Below are 25,538 nucleotides of genomic sequence, written 5' to 3' on the forward strand. Positions count from 1 at the left end.
CAAGGATGAATAATTCCACACAGCCCCTAAACTTTTTGGCATTTCACTCAAAATCTCATATACAAAGCCAAGTTGTTCTCTCTTGTTTTTCTCCTCTATATCTCTATTCTCTCAGCAGATTTCAGATTCAGTTATAGCAAGTGAATCTTTTTTTGGTTTTGGTTTTTTTACTCTGAAAATAATACTGTGAGAACCAATACGGAGTAATTGCAGTTCATGAAAACATCACTGTCAAACCTAAAAATATATAGCAAGATAATCACTTCTTCCTTTTTTTCCTTTATATTTTCAGCACGTTCACGTCCATGTACTCCCCAGGAAGGTTGGAGACTTTAGCAGAAATGACAGTATCTATGATGAGGTAGGTCTGCACTCTGTGATCTAATCGCTTGATCAAAGTGGTTGTCAGTGTAACAAAATCAACTTAATGAGCCAGGTACTGCCCTAGATAATAAAATGGAATTATTCAAGCAGGATTCCACCAAGTTATTGAAGTGGCAAAGGATCTAGAGCCTGATCACCAAAGGGTATTTTTTAAGAATGGTTGAAATGGGAAGGGAGAAGAAGGCTGCACAGGAATGCAGCCAGAGTATGCAGATTGTTTAAGAGTATGCTGTCAAATTGGCAGTGATTCAATAGGGATTACCTGAGGAAAATATTCAATTCCCATAACTAGATGTTAAGCAAAATATCATGCATTTCCTTTAGTCTGTGGTCCAGTATTTTTTCAGCTACAGTGAGGAGCTTGTGAAACTGTCACAGATTTGAATCAGGGAGTCATTTAGCAAAAATGGGTATTTGCTCCAGTAGTGATTCTAAAGCTTCCCTTTACCGGAAACAATACTAATGAGCAAACATCACCTGTATTATATATTGCATGTATGTTGCATTTTGTTTGTTTTAGTTTCATTACCCATGGATGTGAACAGTAGTCACTTCTGAACATGATTTAGTAGAAAATGGTGGGACAATCTTTTCTGGAGTCTTTATGATATCTGCTTATATTAAAAATGTGCATGTGTTCTAACTGGGTTTCTCAGCAGTGTCTCAGAGCCTCCCTTGTCAGGAAGAGTGAGTGCTGTGATCACTGATAATACTCCCACTTGATTCTCCTTGTGTTAGTTTGGTTGTTGATATTCTTTTTTAAGATAAAAATCAATAGCGTGTATTGAATGCTTACTTTGGCACCATAACTGTACTGCCCTCAAGAAGCTAGCAATCTCTCCCCCATTTAAAATGTGAACCCATTGTTGGGCAGGGATTGTCTCTATCTGTTACCGAAGTGTACATTCCAAGAGCTTAGTACAGTGCGCTGCGCATAGTAAACGCTCAATAAATACAATTGAATGAATGAATGAATCTAGCAGAGAAGACAGACACTAAATGCATTGCAGGTAGAAAGAAGCAATAAATGTTACATGGAAGGATTTGGAGGAAGATGAGAAACCAAGTGCTTAGGTGATTTGGAAGTGCCGAAGTGGCAAATGCGAGGAAGTATAGGTTGGAGATATAAGAGGTTAATCAGGGAAGACATCCTGGAGTGGGTGCGATTTCAGAAACTCCTTATAATTGGCTTTAAAGCACTCAATCACTTTGCCCCCCTCCTACCTTTCCTCTCTGATTTCCTACTGCAACCCAGCCCACACACTTTACTCCTCTAATAACACCTACTTACTTTCCCTCATCTCACCTATCTCGCTGCCAACCCCTTGACCAAATCCTGCCATATCCCAGAGAAGCAACGTGGCCTAATGGATACAGCACAGGCCTGGGAGTCAGAAGGACTTGGGTTCCAATCCCAGTTCTTCCACTTGTCTCCTCTGTGACCTTGGGCAAGTCATTTTACTTCCTCTGTGCCTCAATTCCCTCATTTATGCAATGAGGATTAAGATCGTGAGCCCCACATGGGTCAGGTACCCACATGGGTCAGGTACTGCAATCCAGCCTGATAACCTTGTATCTACCCCAGTGCTTAGAATAATGCTTGACACATAGTAAGCACTTAACAAATGCCATTATTATTATTATTATCCTGCCTCTGGCCTGGAACTCCCTCCCTCTTCATATCTGCTATACAGTCACTCTTCCCACATTCAAGGCCTTATTAAAAGCACATCTCCTCCAAGAGGCCTTCTCTGACTAAGCCATCATTTTCCCTTCTCCCACTCCCTTCTGTGTCACTCTGGATTGTCACCATTTATTCACCCTTCCCCCAGCACTTATGTACATATCTGTAATTTCTTTATATTAATGCCTGTCTCCCCACCTAAACTGTAAGCTTGCTGTGGTCAAGGAACATGTCTACCAACTCTGTTATATTGTACTCTCCCAGGTGCAAAGTACAGTGCTCTGCACATTGTAAGTGCTCAATAAATATGAATGATTGATTGATTAAGGGCTTTGAGGGTGGGGAGAGAAATGGTCTGCTGGATGTGAAGTGGGAATGCATGAGGAAGAAGTTGGTGGTGGGAGAGATGAGAATGATTTACAGTGAGTAATTTGTTTTGAGAGGAATGAAGCATGTCAGGAAAGGTGTTGCAGGACAAGAGCAAGGAAGAGTAGTGAGGATGAGTAGTGGGGGGAGAGAGTTTTTAAGAAGTAGTAATAGTAACAGTATTAAGTATTTATTGAGGGCAGAACACTGAACTAAATACTGGGGAAGAAAATGGAGGTGGGAATGAGATACGGTCCCTAGTCCTTAAGAGGCTCACAGTATAAGTGGGGGTGAAGAGGGACAAGAGACAGACATATAGGGAGCAATAAATCAATAAATATAGACGACAAGGACAAGTACACAAAATAATAAATAGCATCAGGGGACTGTGGCTAGAGGAGCAGAATTTAAGGCTCCTTCTGGCTCAGAGTCCAAGGTACACCCATAGCCACTGCTACAGCAGCCACCAATCTTCCTGGGGTTTTGTGGAGGCCTCGTGCTGCAGGTGCTTTTCTCTTTCCTGCAGGGCTTTGGAAGGCAGGATGGGCTAGAGTCTCCTCGATGGTGCTCAGGGAGGCAGTGTGGTTGTCCAATGAAGGGAATGCCTATGGCACTTGGCTGCAGCTTATATCCCCGTGGCCCAGTGTACACAGTCCATTGAGAAGTAGCATGACATATGGAAAAAGCATGGGCCTGGGAGTCAGGGAGTCAAAAGTCCTGTTTATTTTAGTGAATCCCAGAGGATTATGGCATCAACTAGACTGTAAGCTCATTGTGGCAAGTGAACATGTCTACCACCTCTGTTATTCTGTACTTTTCCAATACCTACCACTTTTCTACTGTGTGGCCTTGGGCAAATCACTTAATTTCTCTGTGCCTCATTTACCTCCCCAAAGTCACCCCTCCCCCTCTTGCCTCCCCCCCCGCAACCCTCTCCCCTACTTTCCCATCCTTCCCTGCTGTATCCTCAGAGGAGATCTCCTCCCTCCTCGCAAGTGCCACCCCTTCCACCTGTGCCTCAGACCCCATTCCCTCTCACCTCATAAAAACTATCACCCCGCCCTTCTCCCCTCCTTAACTTCTATCTTTAACCGCTCACTCTCCAATGGCTTCTTCCCCTCTGCCTTCAAACATGCCCATGTCTCCCCCATCCTAAAAATACCCTCTCTCGACCCCACTTCCCCTTCCAGTTATCGCCCTATCTCCCTACTACCCTTCCTTTCCAAGCTCCTAGAACGAGTCATCTACACTCGCTGCCTAGAATTCCTTAACTCCCATTCTCTCCTGGACCCCCTCCAATCTGGCTTCTGTCCCCTCCACTCTACCGAGACTGCTCTCTCTAAGGTCACCCACAACCTCCTTCTTGCCAAATCCAATGGCTCCTACTCTATCCTAATCCTCCTTGACCTCTCAGCTGCCTTTGACACTGTTGACCATCCCCTTCTCCTCCATTCCTTTTCTCACCTTGGCCTCACGGACTCCGTCCTCTCCTGGTTCTCCTCTTATCTCTCTGCCCATTCATTCTTGGTCTCCTTCGCAGGCTCCTCCTCTCCCTCCCATCCTCTAACTGTTGAGGTTCCTCAAGGGTCAGTTCTTGGCCCTCTTCTGTTCTCCATATACACTCACTCCCTTGGCGAACTCATTCGCTCTCATGGCTTCAACTATCATCTCTATGCAGATGACACACAGATCTACATCTCTGCCCCTGTCCTCTCCCCCTCCCTTCAGGCTCGTATCTCCTCCTGCCTCCAAGACGTCTCTACCTGGATGTCTGCCCACCACCTAAAACTCAACATGGCCAAAACTGAGCTCCTCATCTTCCCTCCCAAGCCCTGTCCTCTTCCTGACTTCCCTATCACTGTGGATGTTACGACCATCCCTCCTGTCTCTCAGGCCTGCAACCTCGGTGTCATCTTTGACTCGGCTCTCTCGTTCACCCCACACATTCAATCCGTCACCAAAACCTGCCGGTCTCACCTTTATAATATCGCCAAGATCCGCCCTTTCCTCTCCACCCAAACGGCTATTTTACTGTTACAGACTCTCATAATATCCCAGCTGGATTATTGTGTCAGCTTTCTCTCTGATCTCCCTTCCTCCTCTCTCTCCCCATTCCAGTCTATTCTTCATTCCACTGCCCGGCTCATCTTCCTGCAGAAATGCTCTGGGCATGTCACCCCCCTTCTTAAAAACCTCCAGTAGTTGCCTATCAACCTCCGCACGAAACAAAAACTTCTCACTCTAGGCTTCAAGGCTCTCCTTTACCTTGCCCCTTCCTACCTCTCCTCCCTTCTCTCTTTCTACTGCCCACCCCGCATGCTCCGCTCCTCTGCTGTCCACCTCCTCACCGTCCCCCATTCTCGCCTATCCTGCCGTCGACCCCTGGGCCACATCCTCCCGCGGTCCTGGAATGCCCTCCCTCCTCACCTCCACCAAACTAATTCTCTTCCCCTCTTCAAAACCCCAATTAAAGCTCACCTCCTCCAAGAGGCCTTCCCAGACTGAGCTCCCCTTTTCCCTCTGCTCCCTCTGCTCCCCCTCTACCCCTCCTTCACCTCTCCTTAGCTAAGCCTTCTTTTTCCCCCTTTCCCTCTGCTCCACCCCCTCTCCCTTCCCCTCCCCTCAGCACTGTACTCATCCGCTCAACTGTATATGTTTTCATTACCCTATTTATTTTGTTAATGAGATGTACATCACCTTGATTCTATTGATTTGTGATTGTTTTAATGAGATGTTCATCCCCTTGATTCTACTTATTGCTATTGTTCTTGTTTGTCTGTCTCCCCTGATTAGACTGTAAGCCCGTCAAAGGGCAGGGACTGTCTCTATCTGTTACCAATTTGTACATTCCAAGCGCTTAGTACAGTGCTCTGCACATAGTAAGCACTCAATAAATACTATTGAATGAATTAATTAATTTACCTCATCTGTCAAATGGGGATTAAGACTGTGACCTCTATGTGGGACAGGGATTGTGTTCAACCTGATAGTCATGTATCTACCCCAGTGCTTAGTACAGTGCATGGCACATAGTAAGTGATTAACAAATACCATAAAAAAAGAATTATGATATGGTGTGAAGAGATGGGGTTGGATATGTAGGGTAAAATTGGAATACAGGTAGGGAATCTTCTCTTCAGAAATGACCAAGAGGGATGACAGATTAGATAAGGTAATAGAAGGGAGCTGGAGACAGGAGTGGGAGTTACTGGGAAGATCACACAGAATACAGTACTCTTCACACAGTAAGTGCTCAGTAAATATCATTTACTATTTGATTTGGTTGATTGTGATTTTATTAAAATCACTCGGGACTGTACAGTAAAACAAAGTTGGTAGATGCCTTACATACCAACAATAAACACAGTCTAGAGGAGAAGACAGACTGTAATATAAATGAATAAATTGTGGATATGTACATAGGTGCTGTGGGGCTGATGGAGAGGTGAATAAGCAGCAGGGAAGAGTGGATAGAGCATCAGTCTGGGCATCAGAAGGTCATGGATTCGAATCCCAGCTCCATCACATGTCTTCTGTGTGACCTTGGGCAAGTCACTTCACTTCTCTGGGCCTCAGTTACCTCATTTGTAAAATGGGGATTGAGCCTGGGAGCCCCATGTGGGACAGGAACTGTGTCCAACCTAATTTGCTTCTATCAAGCCCAGCGCTTCGTACAGTACCTGCCACATATACACACTTAACAAATACCACAATTATTATTATTATTATTATTATTATCTAAGGGTTCAAATCCAAGTACAAGGACAACTCAGAAGGGAGTGGGAAAAGAAGAAATAAGGGCCTCTTGGAGATATAATAATGTTGGTATTTGTTAAGCGCTTACTATGTGCAGAGCACTGTTCTAAGCACTGGGGTATACAGTGTAATCAGGTTGTCCCACGTGAGGCTCACAATCTAAATTCCCATTTTACAGATGAGGTAACTGAGGCACAGAGAAGTTAAGTGACTTGCCCATATTCATACAGCTGACAAGTGGCAGAACAGGGATTCGAACCCATGACCTCTGACTCCCAAGCCCGTGCTCTTTCCACTGAGCCATGCTGCTCCCTCAGTAAGACCTTGAAGGCAGGGAGAGTGATTGTATGTCAGATATGAACAGGATGGGCATTCCAGGTCAGAGGCAAGATGTGGGCAAGAAGAGGTTGGCAGCAAGATAGATGAGATTGAGGTACAATGAATAGGTTGGCATTAGAGGAGCCAAGTGTGTGGCTTGGGTTGTAGTGGGAAAGTAGCAAGGTGAGGTAGGATGGGCAAAGTGATGAGTGCTTTAAAGCTGATAATAAGTTTCTGTTTGATGTGGTGGTGATTGGACAACCATTGGAAATTTTTGAGGAGAGGGGGAAACATGAACAGAACTTTTTTGTAGAAAATGATCCAGGCAGCAGAGTGAAGTATGGACTGATGTGGGGAGAGACAGGAGGCAAGGAGGTCAGCAAGGAGGTTGATGCAGTAATCAAGGTGGGATAGGATAAATGCTTGGATTAACTTGGTATCAGTTTAGATGGAGAGGAAAGGCTGGATTTTAGCGATACCATGAAGGTTGAAACATCAGGATTTAGTAACTGATTGAATACGTGGGCTAAATGAGAGAGATGAGCTGAGTATAACATTAAGGTTATAGGTTTGTGAGACAGGGAGGATGGTGGTTCTGTCTGCAGTGACAGGAAAGTCAGGAGGAGGAGAGGATTTGGTTGGGAAGATAAGGAGTTCTGTTTTGGACATGTTCAGTTTGAGATATCAGCAGAACATTGAAGTAGAGATGTCCTGATAGGAGGAAATGTGGAACTTCAGAGAAGAAGAGAGATCAGGACTGGAGATGTAGATTTAAGAATCATCCACATGAAGATGGTAATTGAAGCCAGGGAAGCAAATGAGTTCTCCAAGGGAGTGGGTGTAGGTGAACGAAAGAAGGGGACCCAGAACTGAACCTTGAGGGACTCCCACAGTTAGAGGGTGGGAGGCAAAGAATGAACCCACAAAAGAAACTGAGCGATCTACCAGAGAACTAGGAGGAGAACCAGGTGAGCACAGGGTCAGTGGAGTCAAAGTTGAATAATGTTTCCAGGAGAAGGGGATGGTCGACTGTGTGGAAGACAGTTGAGAGGTCGAGGAGGATTAGAACTGAGTAGAGTCCATTGAATTTGGCAAGATCATTAGTGACCATTCAGAGAGGGGTTTCTGTAGAGTGAAGGGAGCCAGATTGGAAGGGTTTAAGTAGAGTATTGGAAAAGAGGAACTGTAGACAGCGGGTGTAGGCAACTAGCTCAAGGAATTTGGAGAGGAATGGTAGGAGAGAGATGGAGTGATAACTGGAGGGCCCTGAGGGATTAAGGGAGGTTTTTTTAGGATAGGGAGGACATGGGCATATTTGAAAGCAGTGGGGAAATGGCCATTGGAGAGTGAACCATTGAAGATGGTGTTCAGGGAGGAAAGAAGGGAGGGGGCAAGTGCACTGATAAGGTGCAAAGAGATGGTCTGACGTGCAATTGGAGGGGATGGATTTTGAGAGAAGGCAGGAGATTGCCTCTTGAGATACTGCTAGGAAAGATGGAAGAGTTGAAGAAGGGGCAGGAGGATGGGGGGACTGGAGAAGAGCAGGGAAGATTTTAGGGAGATCATATCTGTTGGTCTCACTTTTCTCAATCAAGTATGTGGCCTGATCATTAGGGGAAAGAGATGGGGGAGGCAGAAGCACAGGTGTTTTGAGGAGGAAGTTAAACATCTGGAACAGATGATGAGGTAAGGGGCACGGGAATTAATAAGGAATAATCAGCATGGTTATCTGGAGTGGGACAGGGATGAAGCTGGGGAACACTGGGGATTTCAAGTGTGAGTTAAAGGTCGGGAGTAGTTGAGAGGGCAATGAGCATGAAAGATAAGGGAGAAGTAGAGTTGCTGAGAGGAAGAACAGGCAAAGTTATAACAGGTCTTTTTTTATGCTGCCCGATTGTTTCCGACCCATAGCGACTCCTTGGACACAACTCTCCCAGAGCACCCCACTTTCCATCTGTAATTGTTCTGGTAGTGTACCCCTAGAGTTTTCTTGGTAAAAGTAGTGGTTTACTATTGCCTTCTTCCACACAGTAAACTTGAGTCTCCGCCTTCAACTCTCAAATTTATCCTTTCCTGCCTTACACTTCAAATTTATCCTTTCCTGCCTTAACTCTGCCCTCTCCTCCGCCAGGCAAAGCTTCTTCTCCTCCCTCATCGACACCCATGCCCGTCACCCCCGCCGATTGTTCCGGACCTTTAACTCTCTCCTTAGGCCCCCTGTTCCTCCCCCTCCCCCATCTCTCACCCCTAATGATCTGGCCACCTATTTCCTCACGAAAATCAACACGATCAGGTCTGAGCTCCCCAAAGTCACCCCTCCGCCTCTCCCCTCCCCCCCAACAACCCCCTCCCCTACTTTCCCATCCTTCCCTGCAGTATCCTCAGAGGAGATCTCCTCCCTCCTCGCAAGTGCCACCCCCTCCACCTGCGCCTCGGACCCCATTCCCTCTCACCTTCTTAAAACCATCGCCCCTGCCCTCCTCCCTTCCTTAACTTCTATTTTTAACCACTCAATCTCCAAGGGCTCCTTCCCCTCTGCCTTCAAACACGCCCACGTCTCCCCATCCTAAAAAAACCCGCTCTTGACCCCACTTCCCCCTCCAGTTATCGTCCTATCTCCCTACTACCCTTCCTTTCCAAAATCTTAGAACGAGTCGTCTACAATCGATGCCTAGAATTCCTTAACTCCCATTCTCTCCTAGACCCCCTCCAATCTGGCTTCCGTCCCCTCCACTCTACCGAGACTGCTCTCTCTAAGGTCACCCATGACCTCCTTCTTGCCAAATCCAATGGCTCCTACTCCATTCTGATCCTCCTTGACCTCTCTGCTGCCTTTGACACTGTCGACCATCCCCTCCTCCTCCATACCTTATCTCACCTTGGCTTCACGGACTCTGTCCTCTCCTGGTTCTCCTCTTACCTCTCTGGCCGATCATTCTCGGTCTCCTACGCTGGAGCCTCCTCCCCCTCCCATCCTTTAACTGTTGGAGTTCCTCAAGGGTCAGTTCTTGGCCCTCTTCTGTTCTCCATTTACACTCACTCCTTCGGTGAACTCATCCGCTCTCACGGCTTTGACTACCATCTCTACGCAGATGACACGCAGATCTACATCTCCGCCCCTGTCCTCTCCCCCTCCCTTCAGGCTCGCATCTCCTCCTGCCTCCGGGACGTCTCCACCTGGATGTCGGCCCGCCACCTAAAACTCAACATGAGCAAGACTGAGCTCCTCATCTTCCCTCCCAAGCCCGGTCCGCTCCCAGACTTCTCCATCACCGTGGATGGCACGACCATCCTTCCCGTCCCGCAGGCCCGCAATCTCGGTGTCATCCTTGACTCGTCCCTCTCGTTCACCCCACACATCCTATCCGTTACCAAGACCTGCCGGTTTCACCTCTACAATATCGCCAAGATCCGCCCTTTCCTCTCCACCCAAACGGCTACCTTACTATTACGGGCTCTCGTTATATCCCGGCTAGACTACTGTGTCAGCCTTCTCTCTGACCTCCCTTCCTCCTCTCTCGCCCCGCTCCGGTCTATTCTTCACTCCGCTGCCTGGCTCATCTTCCTGCAGAAACGATCTGGGCATGTCACTCCCCTTCTTAAACAACTCCAGTGGTTGCCTATCGACCTCCGCTCCAAACAAAAACTCCTCACTCTAGGCTTCAAGGCTCTCCATCACCTTGCCCCTTCCTACCTCTCCTCCCTTCTCTCTTTCTACCGCCCACCCCGCACGCTCCGCTCCTCTGCCGCCCACCTTCTCGCCGTCCCTCGGTCTCGCCTATCCCGCCGTCGACCCCTGGGTCACGTCCTCCCGCGGTCCTGGAACGCCCTCCCTCCTCACCTCCGCCAAACTGATTCTCTTTCCCTCTTCAAAACCTTACTTAAAAATCACCTCCTACAAGAGGCCTTCCCAGACTGAGCTCCTCTTCCCCCTCTACTCCCTCTGCCATCCCCCCTTTACCTCTCCGCAGCTAAAGCCTCATTTTCCCCTTTTCCCTCTGCTCCTCCACCTCTCCCTTCCCATCCCCACAGCACTGTACCCGTCCGCTCAACTGTATATATTTTCGTTACCCTATTTATTTTGTTAATGAATTGTACATCGCCTTGATTCTATTTAGTTGCCATTGTTTTTACGAGATGTTCTTCCCCTTGACGCTGTTTAGTGCCATTGTTCTTGTCTGTCCGTCTCCCCCGATTAGACTGTAAGCCCGTCAAACGGCAGGGACTGTCTCTATCTGTTGCCGACTTGTTCATCCCAAGCGCTTAGTACAGTGCTCTGCACATAGTAAGCGCTCAATAAATACTATTGAATGAATGAATGAACTCTCTCCCATACCACTGCTGCCCAGCACAGGTAAGTTTTGACTTGTAGCAGATTGCCTTCCACTCACTAGCTGCTGCCCAAGCTAGGAATGGAATGGGTAGGCCTCTGCTTGACTCTCCCAACCATAGCCAAGACTGGTGGAGTACTGGAAACTCTCTAAGTGCGATCCTGAGAAGGGTTATAACAGAAACAGCATGGTGTAGTAATAATAATAATGGTATTTGTTAAGCACTTACTATGTGCCAAGCAGATAGGGCATGGGCCTGAGAGTCAGAAGGTCATGTGTTCTAATCCCAGCTCCGTCACTTGTCTGCTGTGTAACCTTGGGCAAGTCACTTTACTTCTCTGAGCCTCAGTTACCTCATCTTTAAAATGGGGATTGAGATGGTGAGCCCCTCATGGGACAGGGACTGTTTCCAACTTGATTTGCTTCTATCCACCCCAGTGCTTAGTACAGTGCCTGGCACATAGTAAGCACTTAACAAATACCATCACTAATTAATTAATTAAAATGAATTTAAAAAGGCCAAAGTCAGTCTGCTGCCTGGATTTCAGCCAACAGTACTCCATTATGGGAGTGAAGGAAGCATAAGAGCATTGCATTTATCCACCCCCTGCATGGACGTTACCAACATTCATAAATTTCGACAATCCAGAATGGTTTAAGAGTAAGTCTTCCTGAAGATAAGGCTTGGAATGGCCTGGATGACTTTTAGATAGAAGTCCATGATCTAGGATAAGCACAGGATATACTTTCCTACACCAAATGGAAATGTCCTTAGTTCTAGCTTGCTCCTGGTTTGGAGCTCCCTTTCCTTTTTCCTGTGGTTGCTTCCTGAGAACGTTATTTGTCATGGCTGGCATGACTGCTCACATACAGGAAAAATCAAAGCTAATGTTTCCCAACTACTGAAAGTCTAAGTTTGTGGATGTGATTGCTGTAATATATCTTCATTTGGCATAGGTTAGACTTCATATGTAATATTGGAGACCACGTGATACAATTTGATCCAGTGTATCATTGCCTCTAGTTTCAGATAAAATAAGTTACACTGAAAATATTTGCTTTCCCCTTTTACATTAAGAAAACTCTACATTCTGCAGCTGGCTAATGTATTTATGCAAGCTCGAAATTTCTTTGGATTTCTGAGTTGGTGTTGTAATCCTTCTTTGCAATAATAAAATGGAATATTATCACGGAGACAATCTTTCTGTTCAGTCTTCTGTTTACAGAAGATGTTTACAGAAGTTTGCAAATCACTGAACAGTAGCTGAACTTGTAGAACTAATTATGATTCCTCTTCTGCCTGCCAAATAATGTTGGAAGGCATGTGGTCAAAGTCGATTAATAGCTTGCTCAAGAGCTTGAGTAGGGATTTATGTGTCTGGTGCTGACACAAGTGCTGGCCTAGTAGTCTGTCCTAACTCCTTTCTTCCTTAACTTCAGTGTATGACAGATTAATGTCCAACTTCACCTACTCCCTATCCTATCTCAGAGGTTTTCTAGACATATTCCTCAGGCTTGAGGTAGTTTTCCCTTCTTCCGATGATGTACTACATTCCCTATTCATTTCACAGCTCTACATGGCCCATGATGAAACAAAAGCTATGGATGATTCTCTAGACTATAATCTCCTTATGGGCAGGGATTACATTTATCAACTCTCTTGTATTATTGTATCATATAATTCCATGATTATACTCTCCCAAGCCCTTAGGACAATGCTCTGCACACAATAATAAATACCATAGATTGATTCATCAATCATTCTATGTCATATCCAAAAATAGGCTCATCAATTGATCATCAAAGGTATTTGTTGAGTGCCTACAGTGTGCAGAGCACTGTACTAAGTGCTTGGGAAAGTACAATACAACAGAGTTGGAAAATTCTATTCCTGCCCACAAGGAACTTACAGTCTACTGTGGGAAACAGACATTAAAATGAATTATGGAAATATAGTTTAAGGATATTTATATAAGTGCTGAAGGTAAGGGGTTAGTATCAAAGTATTTAAGGGTTACACAGCCAAGTTTACAGTCAGTGAAGAAAGGAGGGTGGATAGGGAAATTAAGTGCTTAGTCAGGGAAGACATAATAATAATAATAATGTTGGTATTTGTTAAGCGCTTCCTATGTGCCGAGCACTGTTCTAAGCGCTGGGGTAGACACAGGGGAATCAGGTTGTCCCACGTGGGGCTCACAGTCTTAATCCCCATTTTACAGACGAGGTACCTGAGGCACCGAGAAGTTAAGTGACTTGCCCAAAGTCACACAGCTGACAAATGGCCGAGCCGGGATTTGAACCCATGACCTCTGACTCCAAAGCCCGTGCTCTTTCCACTAAGCCACGCTGCTTAGATGTGATTTCAAGAGGGTTTGAAGGTGGGGAGACTGGTGGGCTGTTGGATATGAAGAGAGAGGGAGTTTCAGGCCTGAGGGAGGGTGTCGGCAAAGAGTTGGTGGCAGGATAGACAAGATCGAGGTACAGACAGTAGGTTGATGTTAGAGGAGTGAAATGTGCAGATTGGGTTGTAGTAGGAAATCAGCAAGGTAAGGTAGGAGGAAGAGAGCTGATTAAGTGTTCTAAAACTGATGGTGAGGAGTTTCTGTTTGATATAGAAGTGGATGGGCAGCCATTAGAGGTTTTTGAGAAGTGGGGAAATATGGACTGAATGGTTTTTCAGGAAAATAATCAGAGCAGTGGAGTGAAGTATGGATTAGAGAGGGGAGAGGAAGGCAAGCTCATGGGGAAGTCTTATAACAGAGTTTCAAGTATTCTAAGGATATTAGTGCTAGCTATTCTAGCCACTCTTATTCAGCTGGCACTATTCTATCTGAGGATTGTGGGCAGCCTGAGGACTACCATGGAAAAACATCCCAGAGGGGTTCATGGCTAGTGTGGTTGCATTGAAGGCAAGAGAGGAACACCCCCAGTTTGTGCTCAAGGCTAGCTTCTCTAATGGTGTAGGGAAATGGTAGATGAAAGTGGCTTAAAGCAGTTCCCACCTCATCCACTCCACAGCACTGCAACAGAAATGAGGACGGAAGAGGTGGCTATGGATCCGAAACTGACATCGCTACCCTTCACCTCCCTTTTTGGTTTGCCACAGACTGAAGGAGTTTCTGGTGATGATGGCATGATGAACCCTCCTCACAGACTATTTTAATGTCTGCCTTGAGAACCAATAAACATTTTGTCCTGGGATCAATCAATCATATTTGAGTTGCTTACTGTGTGCAGAGCACTATAATAAGCACTTGCACTGTACTATTGTTGCCAATAGAATAGAACCCACACATTTGGAACAAAAATTTTGATGAAGTGTCTCATCAGAGAGATCCATCTTGCCTCTTGCACCAGCTTATTACTTTCCACAATTCTAGCATGTCTACATATTGACCCAGGTGGCAGGCATCCAGGTGAAGACTCTCCCCTAGCACCAGTGTAATCACTTCCCATCCAGAGGACAGTGTTCCTAAATGTCATGTCTTGTTTCTTTTATTTCATAAGAAGAGGGATGTCGTTTATTAAAGGCTCCTTAAAAATACACAAACCTCGTGCACCTGCTGAGCAATCAGTAAGTCATATGTGACTAGTCACTTAAGTGTATTTAAGAATTCATTAAGAGGTTATAGGTGACATTCAGCAGCTTAGCTTGTAAACTCTACACATTAGTGTTAAAGGAAGTGCTTATGATATTGAAGCTAATGAGAAGAGGAATCAGTAATTGGACAAGACATGCCATGAATTTCCTATGCAAGGTAACAGTGGGTTCAGTCATTTTCTGAAAAACAATTGCCTGACATCAAACAATGCATGGGCAAGGGTGATTTACTGGAATATTGTCCTCATGTCCCTGCAGGCTGAAGAAAACTATCATATCTTATCATATATCACTGGGTTTAAATCTTTCACAGACCATTTTACTATGACTTCAAAGTCCATTGGTCCCTGGTTGACTCTTTAGCAAGGAGTGAATATTTCAATGAGGGAAAGTTAAATGGCTAATTTCCTCCAGGCTTCTTGGTATCTTCTGGCTGAGTTATGAGTTGCTGGATGTTTCAGAGTTGGCATCATAAGTAGCAGTATGTGTTCCTCTAGTCTAGCATGAGTTATATAAGCAATAGATTGGCCTTTTAAAAAGGGTCATGGTGAATTTATGGAATCTGGGAAAACAATATGCAGTGTAATACCAGTCTTTGATGATCTGGCCTTTCAGCTGTTGGTGTCAGATGCATCTGCAGTCGTTGGTTAGCTATTTCTTGGTTCGTCAAGTGGCCCCACCTTTTTGCTTGAGCTGCATATATTTGAATACATAGTCCATGTTCCTCCAGATCACCTTGCTGTCAGTTCCATTGTTGCCCCTACCTCTGATCCTTAGATTGGATACCTCCTCTGAATCCCTGCCACCTAGTTTGTGATGTGTGTGGGAAGTAGGACCTTTGGTGAAAAAAAAAATACCACAAGAGAGGGAAAGATGATTTTCTATTTTATTACTCATTATTCTCCACCTCCATCACATCCTGCTTGGTTGTGTCTCCTGATCCCTTAGATTCTATCCTCTTGTCTGGCTGAGGCTGTGTCTGCTACTTCTACTGTGTTTTCCCAAATTCCTAGTATAGTTCTCAATAGGTGATCAATGACTATTTTTAACTAACTGTCCCAGAAGGTTTGCCACTAATAGCTCAGGAAGTCATTGAGTGTGCCATGCCACCCAATCCAAGAAGGCCCTGAAGACCAATCTGAAGTATAATAGCTCACACATACCATCCCTACTCTTCAAAATTGGGTTTTCACCATGTCTTTTCCATCCTTTCTCGTATCTTGTAACTAAATAGTTGAATGAATTTTTAATCAAATGTACTTGCAACACAAACTTGGTTTTAAAATTTATCATTTAAAAATGTTAGTAAAAATGCAAAGCTGCATCTCCAGGATATCCAAAATATTGGATTGTGCTTGTAAAGAAAAGTCCTTTCTATAACAGAATTTTATTATGCATTTCAAGAGCTAGTATAACTGGTTAAGGATTTGGAGAAACAAGAGTCTGAGCATAGAGAAAAGCTCTCCAAACTTCACTTTCCTGAATTAATGTACCTTAAGCACTCTGAGGAGCTTTATTATAAAAATCTTATGTGGTCATCTCTCGATAATGCAAGCTAATGGAGAGGAGAAAAAGTGCAGAAAGTACAGAACAAGAGATTGTCCAAATAGCTCGGGGATCTTGGATCTGAATGATGAGCAGCTGGTAGAAGTGGCCTCACATCAGTTTTGGCAGTACTGGGGTGGTAATTTTGGGTCAGTGGAGCCAGGACCCTGGACAGAACCACTATTTTGCCTTGTGGGTGCTGCAAAACAAAGGAAGGCAGGCTCAAAGTATTCAGGATTCTGAGGCACAAGGAACCTGAAATTCTGCTTCTCTAGCCAGAGCACCCTGTTTTTTTTTATTGTATTTTATTTTGCGTATTCATCCTTGTCTTTTTCATGCTTGCATGAATCGTTTTGTCAATCCTGATGTGTCCGTCTCCAGTCCCTTCTTCCCGTTTATATTCTTAGAATGTGAGCCACCCCCAGCAAGTAAAAAGGATAGTGTCTAATTTCCCACTTGCAAATCAATCCATCAATGGCATTCATTGAATGCTTACCACTGTAAGTGGAGTGTAACTGCAGAGCACTGTACTAGGTGCTTTGAAGAGAAGCAGCATGGCATAGTGACTAGAGCACAGGCCTAGGAGTCAGAAGGTCATGGGTTCTAATCCAGTCTCTGCCTCTTGTCTGCTGTTTGACCATGGGCAAAGTCACTTCACTTTTCTGGGCCTCAGTTACCTCATCTGTAAAATGGAAATTGGGACTGTGAGCTCCTTGTGGGACAGGGAGTGTGTCCAATTTGATTTGCTTGTATCCACCCCAGTGCTTAGTACAGTGCCTGGCACATAGTAAGTGCTTAACAAATACCATAATTATTATTAATAGTAATCTCTCAGTAGTTGTAGTAGTAGTGGTAATAGCCTTCACCAACTAAGCTCTCTTTTCCCTTACTTCCTAACCCTTCTGCATCACCTATGCCCTTGGATCTGTTTCCTTTAAGCATTTGATAATCATCCCACACTCAGCCCCATAGTACTTATGTTCATATCTGTAATTTATTTAAATGTATGCCTCCCCCTCTAAACTGTAAGCTTTCTCTGGTTAGGGAACATGTTTATCAAGTCTGTGGTACTCTCCCAAGCACCTACCTTATGGTGTTAGCCTCCTTGCTGACCTCCCTACCTCCTGTCTTCCCCGTTCCAGTCCCCTACTTCATTCTGCTGCCTGGATCATTTTTCTACCTAGGTGCTCTGTCCATATTTCCCCACTCCTCAAGAAGCTCCAGTGGCTGCCCATCCATCTCAAAATCACACAGAAACCTCTTACCATTGCCCTTAAAGCACTCAGTCACCTTGCCTCCTCCGACCTCACCTCGCTTCTCTCCTACTACAACCAAGCCAGCATACTTCACTTGTCTAATCAACCTACTCACTGTACCTCTATCTCATCTATCTCTCCACTGACTTCTCACTCATGTACTGCCTCTGGCCTGGAATGCCCTCCCTCTTCATATCTGACAGATGATAACTCTCCCCACCTTCAAAGCCTTATTAAAAGCACATCTCCTCCAGGAGGCTTTCACCATTAAGCCCTCATTTCCTCTTCTCCCCCTCCCTCCTGGATCACCCTTTCACTTATATTTGCACACTTCATTCAACCCACCCTCCTCCCCAATAGCACTTATGTACATATCTATAATTTCTTTATACTAATGTTTGTCCTCCCCTATAAACTGCATCTGTTGTGGTTAGGGGACGTGTCTATCAACTCTGTTATATTGTACTCTCAAGTCTTTAGTACTGTGTTCTGCACAGAGTAAGTCCTTGAACACCCATTTAAGGATAATCCTAATGTAGATAACAAAGAGTTGTTGCAAAAGTGTAAAATATACATTCATCATAACACATTGCTCAGAATTCAATGAGAATGAAATCAATTTTACAAAGGTAAAGAGAATTGGAGCTGTTTAGCCTGCAGTGGTGAAGCTAACCTTCATCCTAACCCTCCTCATTATTTTAATGCCTGTCTCCCCCCAGATTGTAAGCTTGCTGTGGGCAGGGAGCATGTCTAAAATTCTGTTATATTGAACTCTTCCAAGTGCTCAGTACAGTGCTCTGCATACAGAAGGTGCTCAATAAATATAATTGATTGATCAATTTGGAGTGATAGGAAGGAGGGGAAAAGTTCTACTCCTGAATAAGTTTATTTCTCAGTGAAAATGAGACAGGAAGTTAAGGGAGGAGAGAAGCAAATGTGAATTAAGCATTAACATTTTAAAACAGCACTTTGTCAAAACATATCATAAAGAATGAAAGGGAAAAGAAGAGCAATGCTGATTGACACCATGAAAACATGCCTGATATGGTCCCCCTTTAAATAAAATCAAAGTTAATAGGAGAAGGGAAAAAGAGGACAAAAGGAAATGGGTATTTGAAGCCCAAACATAATTTGTGAATGTTTTTGCAGTTGTAGATTTCCAAATGATCATTTTTCATTCTTAAAAGCAGGTTATACTTATTAAAATAACCTTGATAATTAAATCCCATTGCAGCACAGCTAGGAGAATGGCTTCTCTTCAGAAGCAACACTCAGCTCCTAGAGAGGAAATATAATCTCTTTAAATCTTACTGTTTCAGGGCAGGTAAATAGTAACTCTTTGGGAAACTGCACACATTCTCCAGCTCTGTTTGGTGGACTCAACTTCTCAAGTTTAGGCTATTAGAGTTTTAGTGAAGCCTTCCGTTGCTTTTGAAATTCCATTGCCTATAATCTCCAGTGGAGGAAAGCCAGTCAAAACAGCAAATTTCCACCCAAGGAAGTTAACAGTTGCCAGTGCAAAGCATGCACGTTTGCATTGTTTTTATGAAAATTTTCGGTAAAGGATCTGGTTTTCATTTTCCCTAATAATTTGCCCCCTCTGCAAAATGTGCAAAAACTCAAAAGGGAAAAATGTTTGAGCTTCCTAATCATGATTTATATGGATGGAAAAGTTTGGGGGCTCAATCAATAACATATCCAGGCTGAACATTTCCTTATAGTAACTTGTCAGTCAATCACTCGATACTTCAGTAGTGTTATTCATTCATTCATTCATTCATTCAGTAGTATTTATTGAGCGCTTACTATGTGCAGAGCACTGTACTAAGCGCTTGGGATGAACAAGTCAGCAACAGATAGAGACAGTCCCTGCTGTTTGACGGGCTTACAGTCTAATCGGGGGAGACGGACAGACAAGAACAATGGCACTAAACAGCGTCAAGGGGAAGAACATCTCGTAAAAACAATGGCAACTAAATAGAATCAAGGCGATGTACAATTCATTAACAAAATAAATAGGGTAACGAAAATATATACAGTTGAGCGGACAAGTACAGTGCTGTGGGGATGGGAAGGGAGAGGTGGAGGAGCAGAGGGAAAAGGGGAAAATGAGGCTTTAGCTGCGGAGAGGTAAAGGGGGGATGGCAGAGGGAGTAGAGGGGGAAGAGGAGCTCAGTCTGGGAACGCCTCTTGGAGGAGGTGATTTTTAAGTAAGGTTTTGAAGAGGGAAAGAGAATCAGTTTGGCGGAGGTGAGGAGGGAGGGCGTTCCAGGACCGCGGGAGGACGTGACCCAGGGGTCGACGGCGGGATAGGCGAGACCGAGGGACGGTGAGGAGGTGGGCGGCAGAGGAGCGGAGCCTGCGGGGTGGGCGGTAGAAAGAGAGAAGGGAGGAGAGGTAGGAAGGGGCAAGGTGATGGAGAGCCTTGAAGCCTAGAGTGAGGAGTTTTTGTTTGGAGTGGAGGTCGATAGGCAACCACTGGAGTTGTTTAAGAAGGGGAGTGACATGCCCAGATCGTTTCTGCAGGAAGATGAGCCGGGCAGCGGAGTGAAGAATAGACCGGAGCGGGGCGAGAGAGGAGGAAGGGAGGTCAGAGAGAAGGCTGACACAGTAGTCTAGCCGGGATATAACGAGAGCCCGTAATAGTAAGGTAGCCGTTTGGGTGGAGAGGAAAGGGCGGATCTTGGCGATATTGTAGAGGTGAAACCGGCAGGTCTTGGTAACGGATAGGATGTGTGGGGTGAACGAGAGGGACGAGTCAAGGATGACACCGAGATTGCGGGCCTGCGGGACGGGAAGGATGTTATTTGAACATCTACTGAGTGTGAAGCATTTGGGAGAGTAAAATAGAACAAGATGCATGCTCCTTGTCCTAAAGTAGCTTACAATGTAGTGAGGTGGACAGACCAAATAATTTACAAAAAATGGGAGCAAGAGGAGGTACAAGGATTTAGCAATAAGTGCAAATAGATCAGAATAAAATTTCTGAATAAAATATTGATTGTATGAATATATAAATAAAATATACCCATACATAAGTGCTAAGTGTAGGTGTTGGATTAATGTGACGGGGATGTTCTGAATTAATCGAGAAAGGGTTGTTTCATGATGTGGGGTTTTAGGAGGGTTTTGAGTAGCAAAAGAATTGTGGTCTAGCAGATTTGCACAGGTAAGAAGTTCCAGGTCTGGGGACTAGCATGATCAAGTGGTCAGAGGCAGGAGAACGGTGTGAGATATAGCTGTAATTCAACAGAATCATTGTGTTCCCAGTGTATGGGAATGTGGGAAAATAATAAGACACAGGGCCTGCCTCTGAGGAACAGATTATTACTGTTGTTGCTGTTTAATTGAAATACATGACACATCTCTCACCATTGAGGAAGATTCTTTTTGAAGAACAGTTTATTTCCAAAGTGTAAAGGCATGGCTTTTTCTATGATGTATAATGAGGTTACCACTGCAGGTAAAGCTGTGAAAAAAAAGCAAAACTTCTAAATCTGATTGTACATCAGTCAAGATCCTATAAGCAGAGTGAGGATGTGTTGCTTAGTTGCCTGCACAGGCTCTTTCTCAGCACTGACTAAATGCCACAGGATTTCAAAGATGCCATCATCATCACCATTTTCAGAGAAGCAAGGCAAAGTGTTAATGGTGAAAATTGTTATGGGATTTCACTGCTCTCCCTTGTGGATAAGATCCTAACCAGTTTTCCTGGAAAATCTAATAATAATGATAATAGTATTTATCAAGCGCTATGTGTCAAGCAGTGTTCTATGCACTGGGGTAGATACAAGCTAATCAGGTTGGACACTGTCCCTGTCCCACATGGGAAACGAAGTCAATCCCCATTTTACAGATGAGGGAACTGAGGTACAGAGAAGTGAAGTGACTTCCCCAAGGTCACACAGTAGACAAGTAGTGGATCTGGGATTAGAACCCAGGTTCTTCTAACTCACAGGCCCTAACACTATCCACTAGGTCATGCTGTTCTACTAAGAACATAATCAATATGCTTCCAGAATCACATGATCTGCTGTATCTCTGTTACAGAATCTGCATAGCATCTGCATAGCATCTGGGTTATAATCCTGGCTCCACCACTCATCCACTTGACCTTGTGACCTTGAGAAAATCGCTTAACTTTTCTGTGCCTCAGTTTCTTCATCCATAAAATGGGCATTAAATCTTACTTCTTCCTACTTAGACCATGAGGCCCATGTGGGACAGGGATCATGTCCAGTTGGATTATTTTGTATTCACCTCAGTGTTTAGAACAGTGCTTGACATATAGTAAGCTCTTAACATGTTCCCAAATTATTATTATTATCATCATTACTATTATTGTTATAGACAAGGAGGGGGAAAAATGAACTTAGAAGGCTAATGAATCCTTTGGGTCAGGGTCTCCCCAAGGTATCATGTGATATCAGGAAAACCTTCAAGGCCTGAGATTTTCACATTGCGAGTGAGTGAACTCAGTTTTCGAAGTCAATAGAACTCAAAAAAATGGGAATGCGATAAAACTTATAAGTTCGTTCAGGTATGCAGCCCACGCTATCCTTCTTTTCCCTCTGACATTCAAACACAACAAGGAAATCACTTTCAGAAAGATATTTTCAGTTAGTGATCTAATTCTGAACATTGTTAAATTGCTACAGCCACAAGAATACCTATTAGTAATCATTCTGAACTCCAGGAGACCCTGGGAGCAAGTCAGTAAAAGACTCAACAGATTTCAGGCTGCTTTTTCAATCAAGACAAACAGGAGAACCACCAAATCTGAAAGCCTCTTAATGCGAGGTTAGAGCTCAGGTCCTTGGGAAAATAGCTTTTTGTGGCTCCAAATTCAACGCACCTGATTAGTGAAGTAGTTAAAACTTAAAAAAAAAAAAAAAGAAAGAAAAAGAAAAGGCATTCCTGACTGCTAAATGATCAGACAGCTAGGTCTGAAGGAGGGAAGAAAAGATGGCGCATCAGAAACCCAGAGTTCTATTTTGGGGCTTTCCATTGAGTGACAAGGTGATCTTAGAAAATCCTCTAAATTTCACTGTACATTGGATGTATATTAATTGACCTGTGAACACTGCTTGGTGAACTAGACAGAAAAATGCAGTAATAACTAGGCATAAGCATTGTGAATCAATGGGAAGAAAATTTAGGATTTCAGGAACATTTTGTTCCTTTGCATCTTAATATGCACAATGCAAGGCAGGACCAGTATTAAGGTCAGGACCAGTATCAAGATTTTGCTGGGCTTGGGGAAGAGAGAGCTACTATTTATCCATCCTGTTTTACCTGGAGAATGTAATCGTTCCTGTCTCTGGGCCCAGGTTCCTATCCCAGGAATGCCAAGCCCGCTTTTTAAGAAGAGTACCATGAAAAACGAAGGGAGGCAGTATTCCTGGGTAGGCACAAGGAGTGTGATAGACTTAGGACCACTCCCCCTTTTGTCCACTGATTAAAGCCATCTTCCACAAAAGGACTTGTTAACTGAGTGATACTCTTCCAAGTTCTATTTAATAGAAAATCACTTACCCCAAATTATCACAGTTAATAAGTTCCTCCTTCATACTTTACATTGTTTTCTTCCCCAACGGACTGTTGTTGTTAGCATTTCCTGCTTTTTTTGTGGCATGTGCTACATATTTACTGTGTGCCAGGCACTGTGCTAAATGGTGGGGTAGATACAGGATAAGCTAATTGGACACAGTCCCAGTCCCAAATGTGCTGACCATCTAAGTGGTCAGACATCTGCTAATCTTTCAGTGAGTATGCAACACCTTGGCTTGTAATCACCAATACCAAATCAGAAAAATTAACCGTGAATACCCCCAAGGTGCCAACAGTGACATCTCATCAATGATTTTATTACTGAACAGCAGAATGCTAAGTATGTCCAGATCACTGCATGTGTGCATAGCACTGAGTCCTGGGCTCCAAACTCATTTAGCAGTACATCCAATAAATCAAAAAGTTAAATACAGGCCAAAGTGCTAAGTTCCTAAAGATTAAGGCAACTGCAAGAAACTCATTGACCATCAATCAGTGGCATTTATTGAGTGCTTTCTATGAGCAGAGCACTGTATTAAGCACTTGGGAGAGTTCGACATAACAGACACATTCCCTGTCCACAACGAGCTTACAGTCTAGAGGGGGAGACAGACATTAATATAAATACATTATGGATATGTACCTAAGTACAATAGAAGTAAAAGACATGGTCTGGTTCCTGTTTTCAGTGAATTTATAATCCAAGTTTGATGAAAGAACCTGGAGGTCAAGGAGCTACTTGTACCAAAGCAAGTAATTATTACTATTTTCATTCTTATTATTATTATTGTCATTATTATCATTATATTTGTTAAGTGCTTACTATGTGCCAAGCACTGTTCTAAGTGCTGGAGTATATGCAAGATAATCAGGTGGGATAGGAATCTAGTCCCTGTCCCTCATGGGACTCACAGTCCAAGTAGGAGGGAGAACAGTTATTGAATTTCCATTTTAAAATTGAGGAAATTGAGTCACAGGGTAGTTAAAGTGACTTTTCTGAGGTCACACAGCAGGCAAGTGGCAGGGCTAGAATTAGAAACCAGGTCCTCTGACTCCCAAACCTGGCTCTTTCTATTAACTAGGCCAAGCTGCACTGCACTACACTGCTCATTTCCTCACAATCCTGACAAAAGACCTGTTGAAGCCTGCTTTGTGATATGCAGATCACGTTTAAAAACATGTATAAAAAGTGGTGACTAAAGAGATTAACTACAACAATCACCACCAACCAAGGACTTACATGAATCCTAGAAGAGTTTAGCCAAATCCACACACTCTACCTCAGCTCCATGGAAGAAAGCAGATGATTGCCTCTATATAGGCAATAAGGATATTCTGCAGTGATCAATCAATCAATTGTATTTATTGAGTGCTTACTGTGTGCATAACACTGTATTAAACGTTTGGAGAGTACAATACAACAGAGTTGGTAGACATATTCCCTACCCAAAATGTGCTCTTAGTCTAGAGGGGGAGACAGACATTAATATAAATAAATAAATTATGGATATGTACATAAATGTTATGGGGTTGAAGAAGGGGTGAATAAAGGGAGCAAATCAGGGTGAAATAGAAGGGAGTGGAAAAAGAGGAAATGAGGGCTTATGGAAGGGCTCTTAGAGTTAGTCATGGTCAGTCGTATTTATTGAGAGCTTACCACATGCAGAGCACTGTATGCACTAAGTGCTTGGGAGAGTATAATATAGAAATATAACAGACACATTCCCCGGACACAGTGAGCTTACAGTCTAAAGGATGGACAATGAGGATGTAATTAATACTTGATGATGTAATTTATTTTTTGACACTTTTATCTTGTCCTCCATGCTTACAGTTGACCATTTTCAATTACCATACTACAGCTCCTTGGGCATCCTTTCACAAAACTGCATCATAGATTCTTTCTAGACAATTGAAAGTGTAATCAAAATATCATGGAAATGGGCCACCTCCTTACCATCGGCTTTAAAGCACTCAATCACCCTGCCTCCTCTTACCTCACCTCACAGCTCTCCTACTACAACCCAGACTGCACACTTCACTTCTCTAATGCCAACCTACTTACTGTTCTTCAATCTTGTCTATCTCCCTGCTGACCGCTCTCCCATGCCCTGCATCTGGCCTGAAATGCCCTCCCTCCTCATATCTGATAGACAGTCACTCTCCCCACCTTCAAAGTCTTATTGAAAGCACATCAGCGCTTAGAACAGTGCTTGACACTTAGTAAGTGCTTAACAAATACCATCATTATTATTATTTGTTATTATTATTATTATCTCCAAGAGGCCTTCCCCAACCAACTCCTCATTCCTTCTTCTCCCACTCCCTCCACATCACCCTTGCACTTGGATTTGCACCCTTTACTCACCCCTCCCCCAGCCACTTGGCACTTATATATATATCTGTAATTTTTTTATATCTCTATATATCTATATCTCCTCCTCTAGTCTGTAAACTCACTGTGGGCAGGGAATGTGTCTACCAACTCTGCTGTATTTTACCCTCCCAAATTCTTAATACAGTGTTCTGCACACAGTAAGTTCTCAATAAAGATGATTGATAGAGTCAGAGGACCTGTGTTCTAATGCTTGACTCCATGACTTACTGCTCTGTGACCTTGGTCGAGTCACTTGATTTTTTGTGCTTTAGTTCTTCATCTGCAAAATGGGAATTCAATACTTGTCCTCCCTCCTACTTTTTCTGTGAGCCCCATGTGGGACCTGATTATCTTGTACCCACCCCAGTGC

The 25,538-nt window shown here is 43.9% G+C and overlaps 1 protein-coding gene across 4 annotated transcripts in view; it reads left to right on the top strand.

Annotated features, from left to right (window-relative positions):
- FHIT (fragile histidine triad diadenosine triphosphatase) overlaps positions 1-25,538 on the top strand; it is a 1,434,147-nt gene that overhangs the window by 1,198,446 nt on the left and 210,163 nt on the right. For 3 of the 4 annotated variants that reach the window (XM_039910140.1, XM_039910141.1, XM_039910142.1), the window contains one exon: positions 293-361. The exons of the other annotated variant lie outside the window; for it this stretch is intronic. In XM_039910140.1, the coding sequence (XP_039766074.1) occupies positions 293-361 (69 nt within the window). The remainder of the gene's footprint in view (positions 1-292; positions 362-25,538) is intronic. 4 annotated transcript variants of the gene reach the window in all.

This window comes from Ornithorhynchus anatinus, chromosome X1 (assembly GCF_004115215.2).
Source record: "Ornithorhynchus anatinus isolate Pmale09 chromosome X1, mOrnAna1.pri.v4, whole genome shotgun sequence".
Classification (NCBI taxonomy): Eukaryota; Metazoa; Chordata; class Mammalia; order Monotremata; family Ornithorhynchidae; genus Ornithorhynchus; species Ornithorhynchus anatinus.